Source organism: Stegodyphus dumicola, chromosome 2, assembly GCF_044657685.1.
Source record: "Stegodyphus dumicola isolate Sdum_Otavi_A_Nest chromosome 2, ASM4465768v1".
Lineage (NCBI taxonomy): Eukaryota > Metazoa > Arthropoda > Arachnida > Araneae > Eresidae > Stegodyphus > Stegodyphus dumicola.
In genome coordinates, this window is record NC_140769.1 from 53,638,944 (window position 1) to 53,660,288 (window position 21,345).

The 21,345-nt window shown below is 32.7% G+C and overlaps 1 protein-coding gene across 1 annotated transcript in view; it reads right to left on the reverse strand.

Moving 5' to 3' along the window:
- The window catches only part of LOC118195834 (uncharacterized), a 139,939-nt gene that overhangs the window by 39,387 nt on the left and 79,207 nt on the right, over positions 1-21,345 (reverse strand). The window contains exon 2 of the mRNA XM_035367167.2: positions 15,073-15,135. Within this exon, the coding sequence (XP_035223058.1) occupies positions 15,073-15,135 (63 nt within the window). The remainder of the gene's footprint in view (positions 1-15,072; positions 15,136-21,345) is intronic.

The following is a 21,345-nucleotide window of genomic DNA, read 5'->3' on the forward strand; positions in this document are numbered from 1 at the left end:
CTTCCGCTCCATTACAGCAAATAGCAAGACGAACTCATGAACTGTTTAATCATATTATAGCCATGAATAATGGTTCAATCAACATAACCGACTTAAGTTCAGAATTTCAAAATTTACACACATCTGGTCCACTACTTAAAGGTTATTAAATGCTTAATTTTATTATTGAATTTTGAATACAAATTAACTGAAGTCAGAACTGAATTTGTAGAATAATTTAATTATGAATATATCGAAGAATTCAGTTTTGGGCTATTGAATGGTTAAAAATGATCGAAAGATTTTTAATATTTTAAAGCAAAATTTTCTCTTATAATATTTTGTATTAATAATTCATTTCAAGTCTCTTGCTCAGTTTTAGATATATTTACAAATTATTAAATAAATTGAAATTCAAATTAGAAAATAAATTGTATAAATATTCTTAACGTTTCTTATTTTTCCATAGTAACCACAGATGGACCTGAGACTGTCTGTGGAAAATAAGCAAGTTTCAGGTTATCACAACACCTTCACACACTTTCACTGGAATATAAAGAAGATTTCTGGGGATATACTGGGATGTAACATTAAGCAGTTGAGAGTATGTATTTAAGAGGTTAAAGGGATATTGTAACTAGTATTTCAAACCCTGATAACATCCCATACGCTGTCTGAGGGACCTAGATAGGATGTCCTAAGGATATACTGGGATGTGACATTAAGCACTAGGGAGGATGAGTTTAGGAGGACACTGGGTTATTACGGGATGTCCTGAGGATGTAGTAAGTAGGACTTTAAATCTTAATAACATCCCATACGCTGTCGATGGGACATAGATAGGATGTTTTTAGGATATAATGGGATGTGTTTAGGAGGTTAGTGGGATATCCCGGGATGTCCTGAGGATGTAGTAAGTAGGAGTTCATATCCTAATAACATCCCGCACGCTGTCAATGGGACTTAGTTAGGATGTCCTGAGGATATCCCGGGATGTGACATTAAGCACTCGGGAGGAGGTGTTTCGGATTCGTTCGCAGGATATTCCGGGATGTGCGCATATCCCGTGAGCAACATCCTCGGGATATCCCAAGGATGTTTTTGTGCTATGTGGGGAAGTATATGCTAACACTTAACGCTTCATCGGGAATTCTAAACGTATACTTCTAAGCTGCTTTTAAATTTTTTGCAGTATTGCTATTGAATTGTATATGGTGTAAGGGCGAAGAAAATGATGCTTAATAATAAGGCTAAAAAGACCAAGAAAATGGGGGTTAGTAGGAGTGAGTATAACTGCAGGCTGGTAGATTGCGAGCTCAGTGAGAGCGTAAAAAACTTTAACAAACCCTTTTGGACGCCCTTTAAAATCTGAAACCTTTCTGATTTTTTTTTTTTTTTCAATTCAAATCTTTCTTAAAATGATTAAAAAAAAAAAAATTATACGGCATTCAGCAGGAAATTTTCATCAGTGACATTTAAATTTCGGTATCTTCTTAATACGATTTAGAAACCTCGTAAAAGCTATTGTTCGAAGAGAAATGATTTCAGATCTGGCAAAATAAAATCATTGTAAGTTGAGGGAAACATTTATTTCAAGCCTCCAGCACTGTTTTTTTTTCCTGATGTAATTAAGTGTTAGCATTAATTCCCAATGAAGTGATACCACAGTAGACTTTTTTCTGCCACTCAAAGTCATTTTGAATAAAATACGTTCCGTTCATTAACGTTAATTTTGGGGTCTAATTCTTGAACTCTTAGATTTATCGCAATAGCTTGGCTTAAAATTGATTCAGATATTAAACTAAAATCTATTCAGATGTTAAACTATGCATACCGAAATTTCATTAGAATTTATATATATTAATACGAATTTTACATTAAAATTTTTTTAAATATTTATTTAACATTTTAGTATATTAATGTATTTTAATGCTCAATTATTTTAGGTTGTTATATTGTAATCTAAAATTCTCAGATAACAATTATTTTTAAAAAATCTGATGTGGGCATCACATGACTTCCTTGTACGGCCTATTAAATTATATACATATTTTTTCTGCATTTCATTTAAACTTATTTCTTCTAATTTCATTAGAGATATATTTCTCATTCAAGTAATCCAGTTCTCCCTTCGTGACAAAGGGAAAATACATAAAAACTCATAACATCTTCATTAAAACTTATAAAATATAGAAAAACATAAAAAACCAAATACGATTACAACAGTTAAAAAACAATTTCTACAATTAAAATTAGAGTTTTTACGCAAAAAACAAATAATTTGACCAGCGGGAAGGAAGAAAGAATTTCGGTGCGTATAATTGAAAGTTTACTTTTGTTCCCACTCGGAAAAAGATACTGAATTTGGTGCAAAAACTGACTTAATTCAGTATTCTACTGAGAGTTTCAAATGTAAGCAAATTTTTGGCTTCGTCAGGCTTAGTACCACTTAAGCTACTTTTAAATTGTTGATAATTTTACAACGATTGCATGCAGATTAATTAAAAGCATAAAAACCTTAACTGGAACATAAGAACAACCCAATTCAGTCACTTTTAAAGCAAAAAATTCCCAATTTACCAATGTATGTATAATTTACCAAAAAACTGTGCTTACCGAGCCGAATAAAGTGGGTATATATATATATATATATATATATCAGGGTAGTTCAAAACTATATGTAAAAACTTAAAGGCAGATAGAGGGGACCTGAATAAGCAGATTTCGTATAGAAATGCATGTGCGCATTAAAGCGCTAGCAAGTAAAGCAGTATGAATCTAGGGAACTAAAAACACAAGTAAGGACAAAGAAAAAAATAACAGTTTACCATATGTGTCAAAAGATCGGCCACCAACAGTGATACAAGATTCACAACGACGACGCATGGATTGGGTTACATTAAAAAAGACGTCAGGTATGCCGAGCACATGTCCAGCAGCAACAGACAAGCGAAAAAAATATCTTCTGTAGATGTAACCGGATTCTCTTACACGAGGCTTTATTATGACCCCAAACGAAAAAACTCGAAGCAGGTTAAATCAGAAGAACGCGGTGGCCAAGGAACTGGTCCGCCCCGCCCTATCCAATAATGGCCGTAGACAGCGTACAGGTGATTCTCGATGTTCCAGCTGAAGTGAGTTGGGGCTCCATTGTGCTGGAACCACATTGGTCCACCAACGGGCAAAGTTCAGACGTGGAAGTTAATCATCAGGGGTTATTGCCTGCACTATTTGTAAATGATACGGATGCATTCTCTCTTCATGTAAAGTTCCTCGAAACAGTTGCATGGCTCACACCCAAAACAAGTTCTTCAGCTCTCGAGCTTGATCAAGGATTATCCCTTACTGTATTTAACATTCCTTCTTCCACTGCAGGAACTCTGTGTTATCTTCAAATGCCAGTAACACGCCTGGATGCATAAAACGATCCACTCTTGCTTAACTTCCGGTGAAGACGCTCGAATGTTCTACAATCCGGCTGATTTCTATCCGGGAATCTCTCGCTACCTGTATGTCTTTTAAGCAGATAATCTATTTCCTTGTGCAGCCCCATACATTTAATGTATGTCGGCAAGCTCTGCATTGGTGTAACGATGCATGTTGTTCGAGATACATGAAGCATTGCGTTGGTGTAATCCATTACATTGCATTGGTAATCCATGAAGTATTGCATTGATTAAGCTCTGAATAGGTGTAAAAATGCATGTTGCACGAGAAATGAAGAACCCAGCTAACGAAAGGCTTTTATACGCAGCACTCATCAGCGCTGTCTACCAGTTCAATACGGCATTACCGCACACACATTCCTATACAAAATCTCCTTACTTAGGACTCCTCTACCTGTCTTTTTATTTTTGACTTATAAGTTTGAACCACCCTGATAGATAGATCTGAATTTAAAGTGTATATATATATATATATATATATATACATATATACTTTTAATGCAGCCAATTGCAACCGAAAAGTGAGATGCACATCTATGTGTTATAACAATCCCATATACAAAATTACACGAGTTGGGCTACTCGATTTTGAGTTACACAAGTAATGTTAATGTTTTGAATAATACATACGTACCTACGTACAGACGACACAAAAAATCTCTTCTGAATCCATTTTATAATCTGTTTTGAGAAAAAAGTCATTTATTCTGTACGTATGTACAGATGTTATGCATAAACATCGTTCAAATGGATTCGAAATGGGTCAAAATGCATATTTTGCTTGAAATATGATACCCGAACATTTTCTCTATTGCAATACTTCTTTTACTTCCAAGGACTTTCCTTTACTTCCTTTTCTTACAAAGAAAGTAAAAATCATTACAGGAGAAACAAATGATGATAAATTTTACGTGTGCTACAATAATTATATATTTTAGCATTCATTTGAAAAATACCAATTTCTGAGATTATCTTACAAGTTAAAAAAATTCCTTATATTTATTTTTTCATATGTTAGGCGTTCTTAAGGCATGGTAGATATCATACAATACATACGTATTACATTTTCAGAATTTATGAAGTATTTTTTTAAACATGTGTGCATAATAATACATGTCAGAATAAAATACCTCTACACCTATGAAGCATTCTGCTCAAGGTTACAAATATACAGCACAGAAGTATTTTATTCAACGAATTCAATTACTTACTACTGTTATTACTAGAGGAATTTAAAGTTATATAATCGAGGCAACTGAGCTCAAATACCAACGAAAGAAAAAAGTATTAATAACTGCCAACGAAAAATACAAATCACAAGAATTTCTTATTGTTACAAAATAGAGGTTTTACCTTGCAACATAATTTAAGTCTTATTTTCGTAATCAATTTCTTCCACTGCTATTCGTCAATGAAAATTACACTCTAATCGGAATGTCGGAGAATTCGACCATCCATGCAAAACGAAAATTGTGCATTATTAACGAGGGAAGTTCGCCTTTCAGTTATACAAAGCCACATGCCCAATTTAGTTTTCAGAAAAGTGAACATTTTTTCTTTCCCTATTATTTTTCTATCTTAGTTTTTCATTTCATTATCTCTGCTAAAAATTTATACTTTAAACATGAAGTAATAATTCATCTGTAAATAATAATTTAGATTTCAAATGATTATATTCATTCTATTCTTCAGTGAATTTTCGTGCCTATTTACAGTGTTTTCGCTGCGATGAATTCTTTGAAAAATGACTAAAGCAATGAAAACGTGTCTTTTAAGAATATATGCCTTTCTATAAGTACTGGATCATGACTAGGACCCAGTTCATTTTGCTTGGTTTTTCTTAATGTTAAATATATGTCGTATACTTTTGCAATAGCAAAACATCTGATGTAAATAACACGACTTCCTTGTACGTTAATTAAATTACACATACTTCTTTGCTGCACTTCATTTAAACTTATTTCCGCGAATTATTCTAACCGATATCTCAAGCCAAGTTGAAGATGACATTAGAAATTGCAAATGTTTTAAATTAAATATTCCTTTCATGTTTTGTGGTACAGGATTTAAATTTCTCGTACTTTTAGTTTTCCATAACGAATTTAAAGCTTTCCCAAGTATAAGTAAAAAAAAAAAAAAAAAAAAAAAAAAAAAAACGGGAGACCTTATTCAAAGAAAGATTTCCTTATTTATCCGAAACTTAAATTATGTTTTAATTGGAAATATCCAAAACATGAATATTTTCGTCATTTAAAATACTTATTTAATTAGAAATATATGTCTACGACCAAAGACCTTTATTTTCGCAATCGTTGGTCGGGTTTATACTATAAGGCAGAAGTCTCCAACAGAAGAACATATTGGGTGTTCTTTGTTATTGTTCTATTATAATTGTAACCAGGCTTTTATTAATTCTTTCCATGATCTCTTTTGCTACGTATTTTGCTTCATTTCCATAAATCAGGTCTTTGGTGTCCTTCTTGATACTCCTAAGGTCTTTTGCTAATTCACACTCTTCAACATAGCGTCTGTTATTTCCCTTCTCTTACTCTTTTACTTCTTTTACTCTTCAACATAGCGTCTGTTCTGCAAAGTAAACAGTTCGCGTTTTCTTGAATTTTAAATCTATTTAGGTATGCCGAGAATCTACCGTGACCTGAAAGGATCTGTCAAAGGTCTTTATCGGTTATGATTTCCATTTTTTCCAAGATTTCAATTTATCCAAGTAGCCTTTTCTATAGTTTGAATCTTTCCATTTTTTATTCCATTCTTTATACATATCTACATCCATTTTCTTTATTGCTTTCCGTTTAAAGCCCCAATAATCTACTTTTTCTATATTTATCTCAATAGCAGCCTCTTTTGCAAGGGGCGTCCGCCCCCTCGTTTCCCTCACATTAAACGTGGACTTTCACCCAAGAAAGGTTTATTTGATGTTTTGTGGAAAGATCCCTATAGAGTTCTTTCACTTCTTGAATATCGAAAACTCGGCAAGTCCGAGCCAGAGAGGCTTTCTAATGCTGCTAGGGAATGCGAATAAATTTGAATTGTGTGCTGCTTTGACGAGTTTCTTTTTATCCAATTCACCGCGTTTAAGATGGAGGATAATTCAGCTATATAAACAGAGTTGAATACCTCTAGTTTATATTTTTTTATTTTGTATTTCACATCCATGAAAATACACAACAGAACTCAATCCAATTTCTTCTCCAATCCCGGAGCCATCTGTATATAAGTCATGTTCTCCTATTATTGGTGTCATTAATATAAGGAATCGATATTCTCTCCTTTGGGTAAACTAAACTGATATTTAGTCTTTCAAAAAATTTTTTGAGAGGTGCATGAATAAAGCAGGGTAAAATTCGAGTTTTCGCTGTGTTTGGCAAGTCACCGTTCTTCAGCCTACGTGGCGTCTGCAAGAAGGAAAATAAATAAATTTCAGTCAAGATTACGAGTCTGAAACTTCTTTAAATTCTTAGAACACAGTTCACTAATTACCAATGACGGAACAAGTATACTTATTTTTATGCCTTAAATCGTTTTTATTGTTTTTCTGTGCATATTTTTCTGGTAATTTTATTATTTTCTAATTTCTGTATAATTGTTATTTATGTGTTGAGTTATTAATTACTTTTAGTATGCTAAATTCTCCCCAGACGATATTTGAAATCTGAAAATAACTGTACAGGGAAAGGGGAAATTGCCCACAGAATCTTTTTCGCCTAAACATCTCTCCCCAGTGACAAATTCCATCACCAAAAACAAATTATTCTAGGACTTGGTGATGTTTTGCATTATTTCAAGAACCCATTAGAAAAGCAGAAACGTGTGTAGGGTTTTATTAGAAAATTTCAGCAATCATTTTCGCTTTCTCCATAACTTTTTACGAGATGATAAAAAAGCCGTGAAAATAGCCAGTCAATTCTGTCTTTAGTTCAGCAGTTAATTTAGATTTGAGCGTGCAATGCGTTTCAGAAGCCGAATTTGCAGTTCTTCGTATTTTTGAACCAAATGTTGTGAACTTTGTTAGCAGGTGATTCTATTTTTCTGAAGCTGAATCCATCCTATTCATTCCCACTTCAAGGATAAGTGTTGTATTGAAGTTTTAATTCTTTTGAAAAGTTTCAAGAGCAGAAAATTCTGTATTTTTGGAATTGAATATGCGATATTTATTCACATTTCAAAAGGGGCGAAAGTTTGTGATATGGTGGAGCTCCTAAAGCTACATTTTATTGTAAAATTAAGAGAATAAGTGGTTTAGTATTTTTGGAACTGAATTTGCATGTCCTTTCCTATTGCAAAAACGAATTTTGTGACATCTTGTAAATTCTGGAGCAGTATATCACTGTGAACATTAGAAAAAAGGCGATTCTTAATTTTTGCGACTGAATTTGTAATATTCATCCTTATTTTAAGGAGGAAGTTTGTAGTATCAACTTGTGTTTGAGATGCGAATGAATGAAATATAATCTCGGACTGTTGCAGTTATATTTCGTTAAGAAATTTCAAGAGCGAATGGCTTTTTGTATTTAGAAGCGAATCTGCGGAAATTCCTCCCAATCGAAGAAAGAATTTCGTATTATCATGTAATTGCTGGAATTATATTCATCGCAAATTTTCAAGAATAGACGATTTTATAGTTTTGGAAATGAATATGCGATGTTCTTTCCTTTAAAGAGGAAATTTCTTGATATTTTAAACTAGTTGGAACTATGTTTCCTCTCTTTTTTATCATGTGTGCTAATTATTATCGTTTTGATGTTACAATAAAATGTCAAGTTTTCTTTTTCATTTTGCTGTTTACTCAAACAGCAAAGTGAAAGTAGTATTTTGCAATGCGTTTTCAGTGATGCAATAAGACTTATTTTCATTAGTATACATTTTATCTTTCAGTTGTATGCGCATGTAAATATTATTTATCAGAAAGAGTTTTCCAAGGGACCTACCTTTTGATTCATCTGATGTATCGAATTACGTCACTCTCACTAGAAATAGTTAAATTCAAGTATAACAATACAAATACATACAGCGTATTAAGACACTGTGTTATGGTATCCTCCCGCTGTTTACGATCACCACTACGACATCGCTATATAACGAGCAATATGGTTAGTTTTTACAGTTACATTTATGTGACAGGTCGCACCATTTTCAGTTGCGGATTACTCTCAAGCAATAAAACGATCGTATGCAAACTGACATTTCACATAGAAACTTTTTGCAGCTGGTTTTCAGTTTCCTGCTTGAATGTTAGCTGATTGAAGCGTACATTATAAAGTATTTCTGCAGCCTTTTTGGCATGCCTTCGTGGTGGGGTGGCCTGCACGCTAGGCGCGTTTCCCAATGGTCCGTGGTTCGATTCCCAGCAAAGACGTTGCTTATTTTTCATCTCTCCTGCTTCTAAAAATACCTAATAGCTGTACAGTGGCGCCCGAACTAAAAGGGGGTGGATGATTATTCTCCACACCCAGGATTTGGCGATTGTCTCCTCTAAAAAACCCATTCGCCCTTTAAAAGGGGAAGTATATAAGGTATTTCTCCCGCCTTCTTGGCATGCTTTCGTGGTGTGGTGGTCTGCACACTAGGCACGTATTCCAGAGGTCCGTGGTTCGATTCCCGGCTAAGGCGTTGCTTATTTTTCATCTCTCCTGCTTCCAAAACATACCTAATGGTTCTACAATATGTCAACTCTAAAAGAAAGTCCTGATTCTAAGCTCAAGTTTTTACAAACGTGCGCAAATTAATAAACCATATCAAATGTAAAACTAAAATATCATTTCTGTAACATTTGGAAAGTTAAATTGCAAATTGTTATTGATATTGCAAAGCAATCGAGGGTTATTTGGTTTAAAAAGGCTGACTTTATGGAGCACGTTTTATGGGAAACTGGCTCGTACTTATGTTATGCATAGAGAAAAATATGAATAACGTCCCCATTTAACCATTTATTTATTAGGAGCTGAGTCTGGGCTGAGCTACAGAAACGCAGTGATCTTACCTACGCGACCTCTAGTAGACCACATCAATACAAAATCGCTAAAACATCACCTAGAATTAAAACCAATTTCGAACTAAAACTTTCTAATTTTTCATCCGCTAGGTACGTATACATTTTTCAATCATTCCTTTGACTAACAAACATGTTAGTATCACGTCTATATCCTTCATCTTGTTCTCAGACATCATAGGCTATAAAAGAGTGAATCAGTTTTCGCCGACAGTAAATAACTTCCTATTGAATACGTCGGAAGCTCGTTTTCGGTCTTTCGAAACTTAAAAGACATCCGTACGTTATTCGTAGTAGTTAAGTAGAAATATATAAGTTGGCTTCACTGCTCCATTCATATTTGAATACTTCAAAGAATTCACCTATGAATGCAAATGAGTTGCAGCTATTATGCTGAGTTGAGAATGCTGTGCCGCGAGCTGTGTAATTAGACCTGTCATTTGCAACTTCATAGCTAAATTTATTGTCCTACTTGATGAATAAAATATGTACTTTCATATTTTAAGATAGGTTCTTATTTTTAATATAAAAGTTTAATGCTGTAATTTCTTAAAATAATAGACCATAAACAAATAAGAAATATTAAAAATTTGATTTATTTTTAGGCAAAAAAAAACTATTTTTCTCGAAACCGAATTTTACTTTCGTTCACTAGAAACTGTGTGTCACTTTTCAAATTGCTTCCACCAAATATTATCGTCCTGCATTTTTTTAAAGAAATTATATAATGAATAATTTGCATGCATGTATGTATGTTCGTCGCATTGTGAAAAAAAAGAACGCTACTTACAGCCATCATATTTTAAATAAAGTAGTCCTCCACCCGAATATGTGCAGGTAGAAGTGTGAATTTTTATTTCCGAATTGTTTTATTATTTTTTTCATACTTATTTTTAATATATTTAATAAATTTTTTAATAAACGTTTGATTAGAAAGCGAGGAATGGCAGCATTGTTCGAAATAAAGCATTTTTTCTCCAACGAGCGAAATTGTTGCCATTCGGAAAAATTTAAGATATTTACCTTTCAGTTTTCCACGTGTAACCATTCAGTAAAGAGTAGGATAGTTTCAAATTTAAACCGTAAAATTACTGAGTAGTAAATTAAGCAATTTAAAAGCAATAAACACAGTTATTGTGTTTAATGTGATTAATTTAATTAAACATGTATTAAAATCATGAGATATCTAATTAGAAGTATTTAATATTTTTATGAAATTACACTAGCTAGATTCATTAAAATCATTACATACTTTTCTTTTTTATGAAAACTATTTTAGTGCGGCCAGTTTTTAAAGAAACAATGTAGCAAAAATAAAAATATGTACAGCAAACCTCTTACTCAATCGAGAATTCGAAAGATTTGCTGTTTTTAAATATCTTATAATTTTGCTGTTGAACGATATGTGCCATAAGTGCGAAGAAAACGATGCTTAATTGCAAAGATATAAAAATGAAAAAAAAAATGAAAGAAAAAATGTATTAGCAGAAGTGAATGCAAGAGCAGAGAGGTAGAGTGAGAACCCAGAGCGTAAATAATCCTCCTTTTGAGCAGCCATAAAAATTGCCAATTACGAAAATAGTCTGGCCAATTAGTTATTACCTTAACAATTTATATAAATATAGAATGCGCAGTGTATTAAGTGCATGCAATTTCTCCTGAAGTGTTTTGTCAGAAGCAGTCTTCACATCACAGAAAAGTCTATCCCACAAAATTCCCAACACTGGAGTAGGTTCTACACTCTCTTTAGATTTCAAAAGGGAAGTGTGCTCCCACCTTCTCAGATTGAATGACGCAGAATCTAATATTTCTTTCGATTCCTCAATGAATCGATTGAGCGTTTCCTTATCAGGAACATATGTGATGCAATTGTCTACGTTCTTCCTTGTCGAAGTCCTTCCACCATAAAAATCTTAAGAAATCTCGATCATTCTTATTCACCTACATTTGCAAAAAAAGCCTTTCTTATGTCTGAAATAACTCCTATTCTATGCTTGCGAAATCTTAAAATTATAGGAATAATTTGTTTCAACTAAGTTGGACCCTTTTCTAGACAATCTTTAAGTGAGAACTTTTGTCTCTACACGAAGCATCAAACACCTGTCCCAGTTTCATGGTCAAAGTTTCTTTGAATACTTAAATTCTTAAAATTAAAACCAATTTCTAGAGAGACAATTTCGTTAAATAGATGATCATTCAGTTTTTACAGTTATGATTGATTTTTGTCTAAATCTAACCAAATTTGCATAATCCTTTAACTGCCTTTTCAGGGCTTATGCTTTTGTTACAAATACCTAACTTTGAATTGCATGCAATGCGCCGGTGATCAAAGCAAAACTTTTCATATCTTTTCATATAGCATATCTTTTCATAGCATGCTTCAATTTTTTATAGCAATGCCTTTTAGTTAGAAAGGTATGCATCTACCTTTATATTCTTTTGTGTCGTGTAACGTTATGTTAACAAGATACTAATCATCTACTCGAGTTAAAAAATTACCATTTCTCAGACTTTGCCTTTTAGAGGCATGTTATATTTATTTTCTTATTAAGCGCTAGGATGTTTGTCAATGCATATGGAAGATTTTTAAATTGTAAACTAAAATGAAAATTTAACGAAACGCACATTATAAAATATAACGCGAGTTATATATGTAACAAAGTGAGAAATTTAGGAAACAACTAACAAATTTATTTACTTTTTAATAGAGTACCATTTTAATAGAATCCATAATTTGCTTACATGACTCTTTATATAAAAACATGAGGATTAAATAGCGAGCAGAACTCAAGCATACTGTGGGAATTTAGCTATTTCTCAAGTCTTCTTGTCTTTATTTTTAAGAAATGCTTTAATCCGTATATCTGAAGTCCCTTCTATTTGAATTCGCAAATTTGTTTGTTAAAGAACTTCGATACAATTGTTTATTACTTTAATTGTTATCACTCAGTGAACTTTATTTTTTAGCTCAATATTAAGTAAACTTTTATGTCTTTATGTTCTATCTTAGTTACATTCTATTCTGTAATTCACCATTTTTTTTCCAATTTTTTACCATCTCCTTTCTAAGCCCACATAATATATAGCTTTATTATTGTATTCTTGTTAAAGCAGATAAACTCTTCTCCTAGAACTCTATACTTTTACGAATTATCTTTGAAATATTTCTAACAGTCAATTTTAAAATTATCATATTTTTTTTTTCATTTTTGTATTTAATTATTAAAGTCTTCTTTAGCTATTTTATAAGATTATTTTTCCTCACACTTCTTCTTTTATATAAATGTATCATTTAGATACCTCACTTAATGTTCAAATCTTTGCACGTCTACAGTAATTTCTATATAAATCGGCACTGCTTATTTATTTATTATGTTCTTTGTGAGTCTTCGTTTCTTCGGACTTTATCGGATTTTGTTTCCCATACTGTTAATACCTGTATAAATAGTTTTCCTGCAACCACATCTCCATTGCAGTAAAGTCAAATTTTCAAGTAACATTCAAGCGATGATTTCTTGACTTTTATCAGAATGCAAACATCTAAGTTCCTCTCTCTGGCCTAATAACTATATATATTTCCCATATCTATTTTTGTTACATTTTTTTTACAAAAGGATTTGAAGATACAACATCCAAATCTCAGTAGCAGCTACTATTTTCCGTCATCAGTTCTATCTTTTTCTCAACAATTTGTAAGTTGCATTTCCAGTACTAACTCTAGTTCAAATTGGTAACAATTAGCTTTTGACAATTAGCATTTTAACAATTAGCATTTTGTAATAAACGTAAATATATACTAAAACTAAGGGAGTTTACTAAATCTAGGAAAATTCATGTTCTTTCATTCACTGATAGAGTTAAAATTCTATACATTCCTCTTCATTCCCATCACTTAAAACTTCAAGTGCAAGACACTGAACCTACAATCAACACACAACACGTTTCGGATATCTTACATTCTAGTAACTCATTACGAACATTCAAAGACAACAAATAATCACTGGGTGAGTAAAGTCCATAAAAGCCACAACGGCCCTGTTTAGCGGAGTCATATCCAACAGATTTGGATTCAGTCAGATTTAGGAGGCACATGAGCGTTGCCAGGTGCTATCATTGCCACTGTACAAGTCACTACAGCAGTTATATAAAGCTACAATTCTGTAATATACAGCTATTCCGTATTTGTTGCTCTAGATTTCCGTAAGATAGGCTTTCGAAATAACGTAGTTATTCACACCGGCAAACATATCTTCTTGCCGCTCATACGAGAAAAGAAAAGAAAGCTAGAATAGAACGATTCCAGATGATAAAAAAACACTATCGGTAATCAGGAAATAAGCTCATCATTGCTTCCTATACAAAGTTGGCAGTTTTGAATTTCACAGTTTACAAGTTCTTTGTACTTTTTCAGTTTAAATTTTCCAAATATTTTCAGATATAACTTTTCTTTTTCTTCCCCAATATAAGAAAGAGGAGTTTACAAGAAAATTATCTCGAAAGCTAAAATGCACATTTGGAAATTTGACTGTAAAAATTCCAGAAAAGAGTTCGTTCTTAAGCAATATAAAGTCTTACGGAGACTAAATTTGTCTGTAGTTACACTTAAGACTTTTGCGACGTAGAGGAAACAGTGAATAATACCCTTGCTTAAATTTTACAATATAATGACACATTCTGTATAAAGTTATTCATGAATGCATGGGTAGGAGCGACACATCCTCTATAAAGTTATTCATAATGACACATTCTCTATAAAGTTATTCATGAATGCCTGCTTAAGAAACCCAAAATTCGCCTGCTTTAATTTTATATAATCAGTATATCTACAACTACTTTAACTAATTCAGACGTCAGACCGGGAGAGAATTCGCTGACATCTTATATACTGATTCTTCTATGAATTCCGAAGTAGTAAACAACATAGTAATCTAATCAATTATTATTATCAAAAGTTGCGTCTAAATGAAACTGAAGAAAAGACATAGAGTTGAATCTAAAGCTTCTTTTTAAATTTATCACATTTTTGATGAGTCATGACATATATATGTTTTAAATTTAATACACATTTTAGTATTTTCACAGTCGCATAACAATATACTTATAGTTCAAAATCTTTATTCCTTATTCTTGCACTTAAAGCAGAGCGCTTTTCAAAACTGAGACCACGAAGTATGAGAAGGAAAAATCATATAGTCGCTGTTACTAAAATAACCATATATTAAAAAAGCAACTTTCTAACAGAAGTGAAAAGCAAACTAAGTTGATAATGGTTTTAACTTTCCTAGAGATATACCTTGCATTCACTGCTCTCTTTCTTTTCACATACAATTTGCAGGAGGCTAAATATTATTATTTTTTAATATGTGACACTTTAATTTAAAAGCGGGCACGTTCTGACATGCCGTAATTTGCAATAAAAGCGGCAATATATTTCTATTTGCTTATAAAGTAATATAACGTCTCTTTAAATGTTATGAGAAGAAACCTTAAAAAATGAGGTACTCCAATATTCTATAAAATAAACAGAAAAAAATTTCGTGCGAAGAAAATGAATATTGAAAAACTTGTATATGCTTCCTGACCTCAGTTTTGAAAAGCCTCGTACCTGATATCTAAAAATAAACTTCAAGTTTTACCTACCATTAAGTCCTTCTAAGAGTGAATCATATGGGAGAATGTAATTATCAAACTCGGGATCATCACCTGAAGAGAAGAAGATAATATTTTATTATGTAAATCTGATTATGCCTTTTAACAGAATAAAATATTTCAGATTGAAATTTAACAATTGATTATTTATATATTCGTATGAATATAATAAAGTAAATATAAAAATAAATATAAAATAAAAATAAAATAAATATAAAATAAAATGTTTTAAAATATGGCTCACTCAAAATATGGCTTGCTTACCGTCAGGTATATGCAAGCAGCTTCAATGTGTACATGAACAACTTTTAAGGGAAAATTGGTAAAATATCAAGTAAGCAAATATAGAGGAGAGAGTTAGAAGAAATTTGGAAACATTTAATGCTTCAGATATGTGAAAATGTTTTCCTCTTTGTTACTAAACAGTTACTTTAACCTCTGAAAGTATATTTTAATAGGTTATTTCATAATTAAATTAATTTTATTTGTTAATAACTATTAAAATATCTGAAATGAAAGTAATAATTTACTTTTTTTAGAAGAATTAATGGCTTGATAATAGAGTTTCATATGCATAATCTCTCAGAGAAAATTACTCGGGATCCAAGAGACAATCTTAGAGGATTTGTTTTGTTATTCATCCATCAGGACATACTGTCTTATCTTCCTTATGGACTAGTAAAAGAATAGCTTTGAATATTATGTTATCTCATATGTCAGCAGGCCTATTAATAATTATATATCATAGCCACAGCTGTTACTTTTAATTTTTTAGTGTTAATAATTTAAATTGATAAATTAACACATAGAATTATTCTGACACTAAAATAATTCATAAATAATTCATTAAAAATATAAATAGACAAACCAATTGATTAAAAGTGCAGTTAGTAAAATCAAATCAAAAAAATGCAATTACCACACAGTACTTTAAATTAACTACATAAGTGCGTCAAAGAGCTAGGTAAACGGGAAGGCAAACATACAAATTCAGCTCTACTCCAAACACAATATTCACATAGAAGCATACACAAAATAGAAATTAAGTACATAATTCAAAATACAAGTTTTATTTATAGTGATCCACCAATCGTGAGGTCACGGAACCAATTATTATCATATTTCACCTATCGTGGAAAACTGCACCGCCCTTAAGAATAAGCGAAGAAATGATCGGCATAAGGATGTTCGCGAACTTGTCAGACAGAACATTTCTTTCTTTTTCGGTGATCCACGCACCCTTTCGAGCAAGCAAAAAATTTCCTCAACATAAAAAACTCCGAAATTTTAAGTGGAATTTTCAATGGCTAGAAATCAAGTTTTCCAAACGAAAAGAGCTAATCGTATCAGCTACGAGAACACTGACACCCTTTGGTAATTCGCATGCGGCTTTTGAGTAATTTTCAACACCTGAAAAGACCAAAAACACTTGAAGACACGAAACACTTGACACTGCTTGAAAGACTGGTAGCAAATACAAATTTTCAGTTTTCAAAAAACTAAATTAATATATGCTAGAGTTTTCAGACTGTAATAATTTTAGTTGTGCTAAATCATTTAGCAACAGTACAGAAAGTTTAAATTTATATAAGGAAAACCTATAAGGAAAACATTAATTCGCAAGTTCTTTCTTAACCTACTAAATGAGTTTTAAAGAGGAAATATCATATAATATACAAAAATTCCCTTAAAACTGTTAAAAATCACATGACTAAAGTCTATTTCGGATCCAGCAAAAAGAATGGTTAAAAGTTCAATTTCCGAGGGCATATAAAACTCTGAACTTCATCAGATAAAAAATTATCATTATTACAAATGTAATTTGTAACCCACAGTTTTAGCATTATTGTAAATGTAATTTGTAACACTTATAATGTAATTTACAAATATAATTTTTAACAATTTGTACAAATTGTAGTCTTAACTACAATTTAAGTTACATCTTTTGAACTTTGTACTAAAATGATATTTCTAAATTGCACGCATATTTTGCGTTTACCATACTTTTCCAGTTTGTATACCGTTCCCACTACTAGAACAAAAGTTAGTTTCCCTAGTTCATGTTATTTTAAGCGTATAAGAAATGTTTCTTTTAATTTGTTTTATTTGTCTATTTCAGTTATTAGAACTATTCTTCCCATGGCTTTTTTATGGGGCCCGCATAAAAATTTAAAATTTGCATTTTGTTACTAAGGAGTAATATGCGACTGAAACAGCTATAATTTGGGAATCAAAAGCTTATTTAGTTCGGTACTTCTCAATCTAGAACATCGGTACATGACCAGTCGTTCAAGGAATATTCAGTCATTGTAATCGTTTAAAATACCCAAGTGTGCGTATACTTGCAATATACTCGTAAATACAATTACTAAGATCAGAAATTTCCATAAAAGCTCTTTTGCCTTTATTTTCTTTAAAGGCAAAGGAAATTCAGATTTAAGCAAATGTGTTGAAACTCTTTTCTGTCTGTGATGCAAAATGCAGTTAGTTAACTACTCCATACAAACTTGAAGTATAAGTCTTAAAACCACGTTTATTCAAATGTTCCAAAGAACCAATAGTTTATATTTGTACTAGTTTCCTTAAGCATTTCTTTGTATATATTTTTTAGTTTTGATAGTAATTAAAAGAACTCAATCGTTTATTTTAACGTACAATCAGAAACGCATCAATAAGTTTATGTACTGATAATAAACTTCTGCTAATGATGTTAACGTTTCTTCTCTCTTTAGAGTAAAATTAAGTTTTTTCTTATGGAAAAAGCAAAAGAATATTAGAAGATTTTAATTTATTAAAATAAGAGCAGTACGAATATTTTTAAAGCAAAGAAACAAAATAATTTTAATATAAGTTCAATAAAATCCTGCTTGTCTAAGAATATGAACATATATAAAATAGGGAAAATGAAAATCCAAAAATTGGAAAAATCAATTTTTTTTAGAAAAACGGATGTAAAACACATAACTAGTTATTACACTCATTACTAATTTCTTATCACGAATATTGCATATTAAGAGCGTTTCTGGCCTTGAAAGATGAAGTTGAGGAAGAATTGTATAGTCAACCTCAAAATTAAAAAAAAATTACCTGAATATTATATTTTAAAATTCATAGACATAACAATTTTATAGCAAACACGCGAAAGTTTGTCATTAAATAAAGATGACTGCTTTTATGTGCACAATTATACATGACGCCAATGGAGCTCCTGAGTCACCTGCAAAGTTTGAGGCTCTTTGTGATTTACAAAGTTTCGATTTCAAGCCCTCAGTCAAGTAGAATGTAAAGGCATCTTTATTCGTCAATGTATTCCAGCACCACGTCCTACTCATTTGTAAAATTTAATATTTCTTGGTCGTTTCAAGATTTTTTGATAAGACATCAGAAGTTAGAAACTGATAATTATATACATGATACTCATGTGTTCAAAACTTGAAGCCGAGGGGTGTTTAGCGTGTACAGATAATTTGTATGGATAGAGATAAATGTAAAAAGTATTTTTCCAATATTCAAGCGATAATAATAAAGCATATATCGGAAATAACGAATCACAGCAAAGGCAGCAAGTTTTATATAAAAGGTATATGCCAGAATTGACCATAATTGCAGGAGGATGAAAAGTAAAATTATGTCCATGTCAAACTGTGAATCAACTATCACAACGCCGTGGCAAACTTATTACCTAATGACTTAAAAGCTAGTAAAGTAAACTGTTCCATTCATTTTATGCAGCGCGAATCCCACCTTGTTTGTTTTTCGGTAAAGGAAAGTAAGTTCACAATGTCCTCCATGTGCTCAATAGGGCTGAGATCAGGTGTGCATGCAGGCCAATCAGTTTGGCTAACCATGAAATTATTCACTTCTCTACTTTAATGAAATGCGGCATAATCATCAACAGAAGCATATTCCTTCAGTACCACGATGAAATAAGCTAACACGAGTTAATATAACCCTTACAGAATTACGAGTTGAGCCTTTCTCCAGCACCTGTGGGTGAGTTCGTCCATCAGAGTCAGTCCACCCCAAGCTATCATCTCAATACCACTGACAATAACAATATCTTTCTTGTATACCTCTCTACTGGTATAATTTTCCCGCTAGATGAATTTATGTGTGAAATGCGACTCGATCTATTCTCATCGAAGAACAGGCATTGTGCATTACTGGATCATCTAAATTCTGTATCTCTGACACCATCGCAAAGGCCTTCTGCATTGTTCTGTGGATAATGTCACATAGACGATGGGTCTTCGAATTTGTAACTCTGCGTAATTCAAATAGTAAATCAGAATTCGGCAGAATATCCTCCACTCGAGGGTTGTATAGGAGTCATTTAAGAACAGCAAAGCTAAAAAGGTTTAGTAATTCTACATCTATAAGCAAACATAGGAACATGTATAGTCCATTACAGTTGCCACCCAACGCAAAAATTTTGAGCGCTTTCTGTGGTTAAATTATCCAAAAAGCCACCACTTGATCCACTGGCTCACGAAATTGAGCAATTCTGACTGGGTTTCGGTCTCTACGAGTTGCTTGCTGGGCTGTCTCGAATTTCATGGCGTACACTAGAGCACTTTTTAAATCTTTCACATCCGCCATTCTCAGAGCTTTCTGTATTTCGGGCTCCCGGATGCCGTTGACAAAGGCAGGGACAGGATTTCCCTCCTTTATCTCGGGCCATACATAAACGCGAGGTGAGATAGCCTTTCAACATCCGTGGCGAGCTCCTAGAGTGTTGCCATGGGCTTCTGTTGACGGGATTCAATTGAAGCCTACTGTAGTCTTTTAAACATCTCTCGCAAAGCGCAGCTCCAACGCGCCGGATAGAGCTTCAAAGTGTAGTCTCTGGGTTTCTGGAAGAGTTTGAAGAACATTCACAGCGTCTCCTCTTAGAGAAGCGGCGAGATGACAGGCATTAGCTTGTAAGGTATTTCTACAGCCTTCGTAGTGTAGTAATCAGCACGCTCCACGCGTATATGAGGGGCCCGTGGTTCGAGTCCAGGCGAAGGAGTTGCTTATTTTTCATCTTTCCTGGTTCGAAATAACTTAATATCTCTACAAGCTTGTGAATCCCACCCATTCGCCTCTGTCACTATAGAAAATTGTGTCTTATATACTTGCCAGGAGGTCTTCCCATCATACGTGGATAGCTTTAGTGAGGGACGAGCAGACATGGATAAAAATTTAAAATCATCCGAATTGCTCCCTGCCATCGGTACGAATTTCTTCGAGGTATCAACTTCTTTGGCGACCGCAGTAACTCTGTCATCAAGTTGTTTTTCCACAGCATAAACTCTCTCTTCTATTTGTTCTTTTACAGAAGAAACTCTTTCTTCAATGTGTCCAACTTTATCGCGTCAATTCTGCCTTCCATAGCCTCGGATTTATTTTCTATTATGGAGGTAATTTCTTTTTTCCTTTCATCTTTACATGCTTCAGTCTTTTCTTGTATGGATTTCATAACTGCTTTAACATCTTTTCTTGGATGGCTTACATCTTTTTTTTAACAGATTTCTGTCCGGCTTTCATCTCTTATTGCCCCGCTTTCATTAATTCTTTAACAGAATCTTTCATCTCTTCTTTAAATGAAGCTTCGCCAGCTTCTATCTTTTCTTGGAATGCAGCAAAAGCAGTGACGAACTGTCTCAGTTGTTCTTCCATCGCTCTTGTGACTGGCATTCAAAATCCCACTTCTGACAGTTGCGTGCGTACGGGTTCTTAATAGATTGAATGTGCAAGTCTGATGAAAAGTTAATAAATTTTATTCTTATCACTAGAAATAAAAACAAAATGCTGAAATGTTTTCTCACAGATATTCGTACAATATCGCAATATCACACAGTAGTTATATTTTAAACTACTAAAACGTTAACTAGGACACAATTCAAAGTGAAGAGAAAGCTAATCTGAGATCATCGCGAATCACTGCAGTCAATAACAACACATAAATAAACAACTGAACTGAACTTTTAAAGCTTGTTAATAGTGCACTAGAAGCTTCTTGTAATTTCTCGAGGTTTCTGGAAAGCAAAAGAATAGAATTACAGTTACAGCTAACACACAATTGCATTATTTCAATTTAAATATAAATTATGAGATATCTATTTATTAAATACGCGTGCTCCTGTATTTTTACTTTCTCTTAAAACTCGTCACGCGCTGCTTTACACGGGGAAATAAAACAATTTTAGCCCAATTTTTCCAAAAATACCTAACTAAATACAATAGCTTCGTTACGAAACGGGTTTAGGGTTGCCAGAAAAT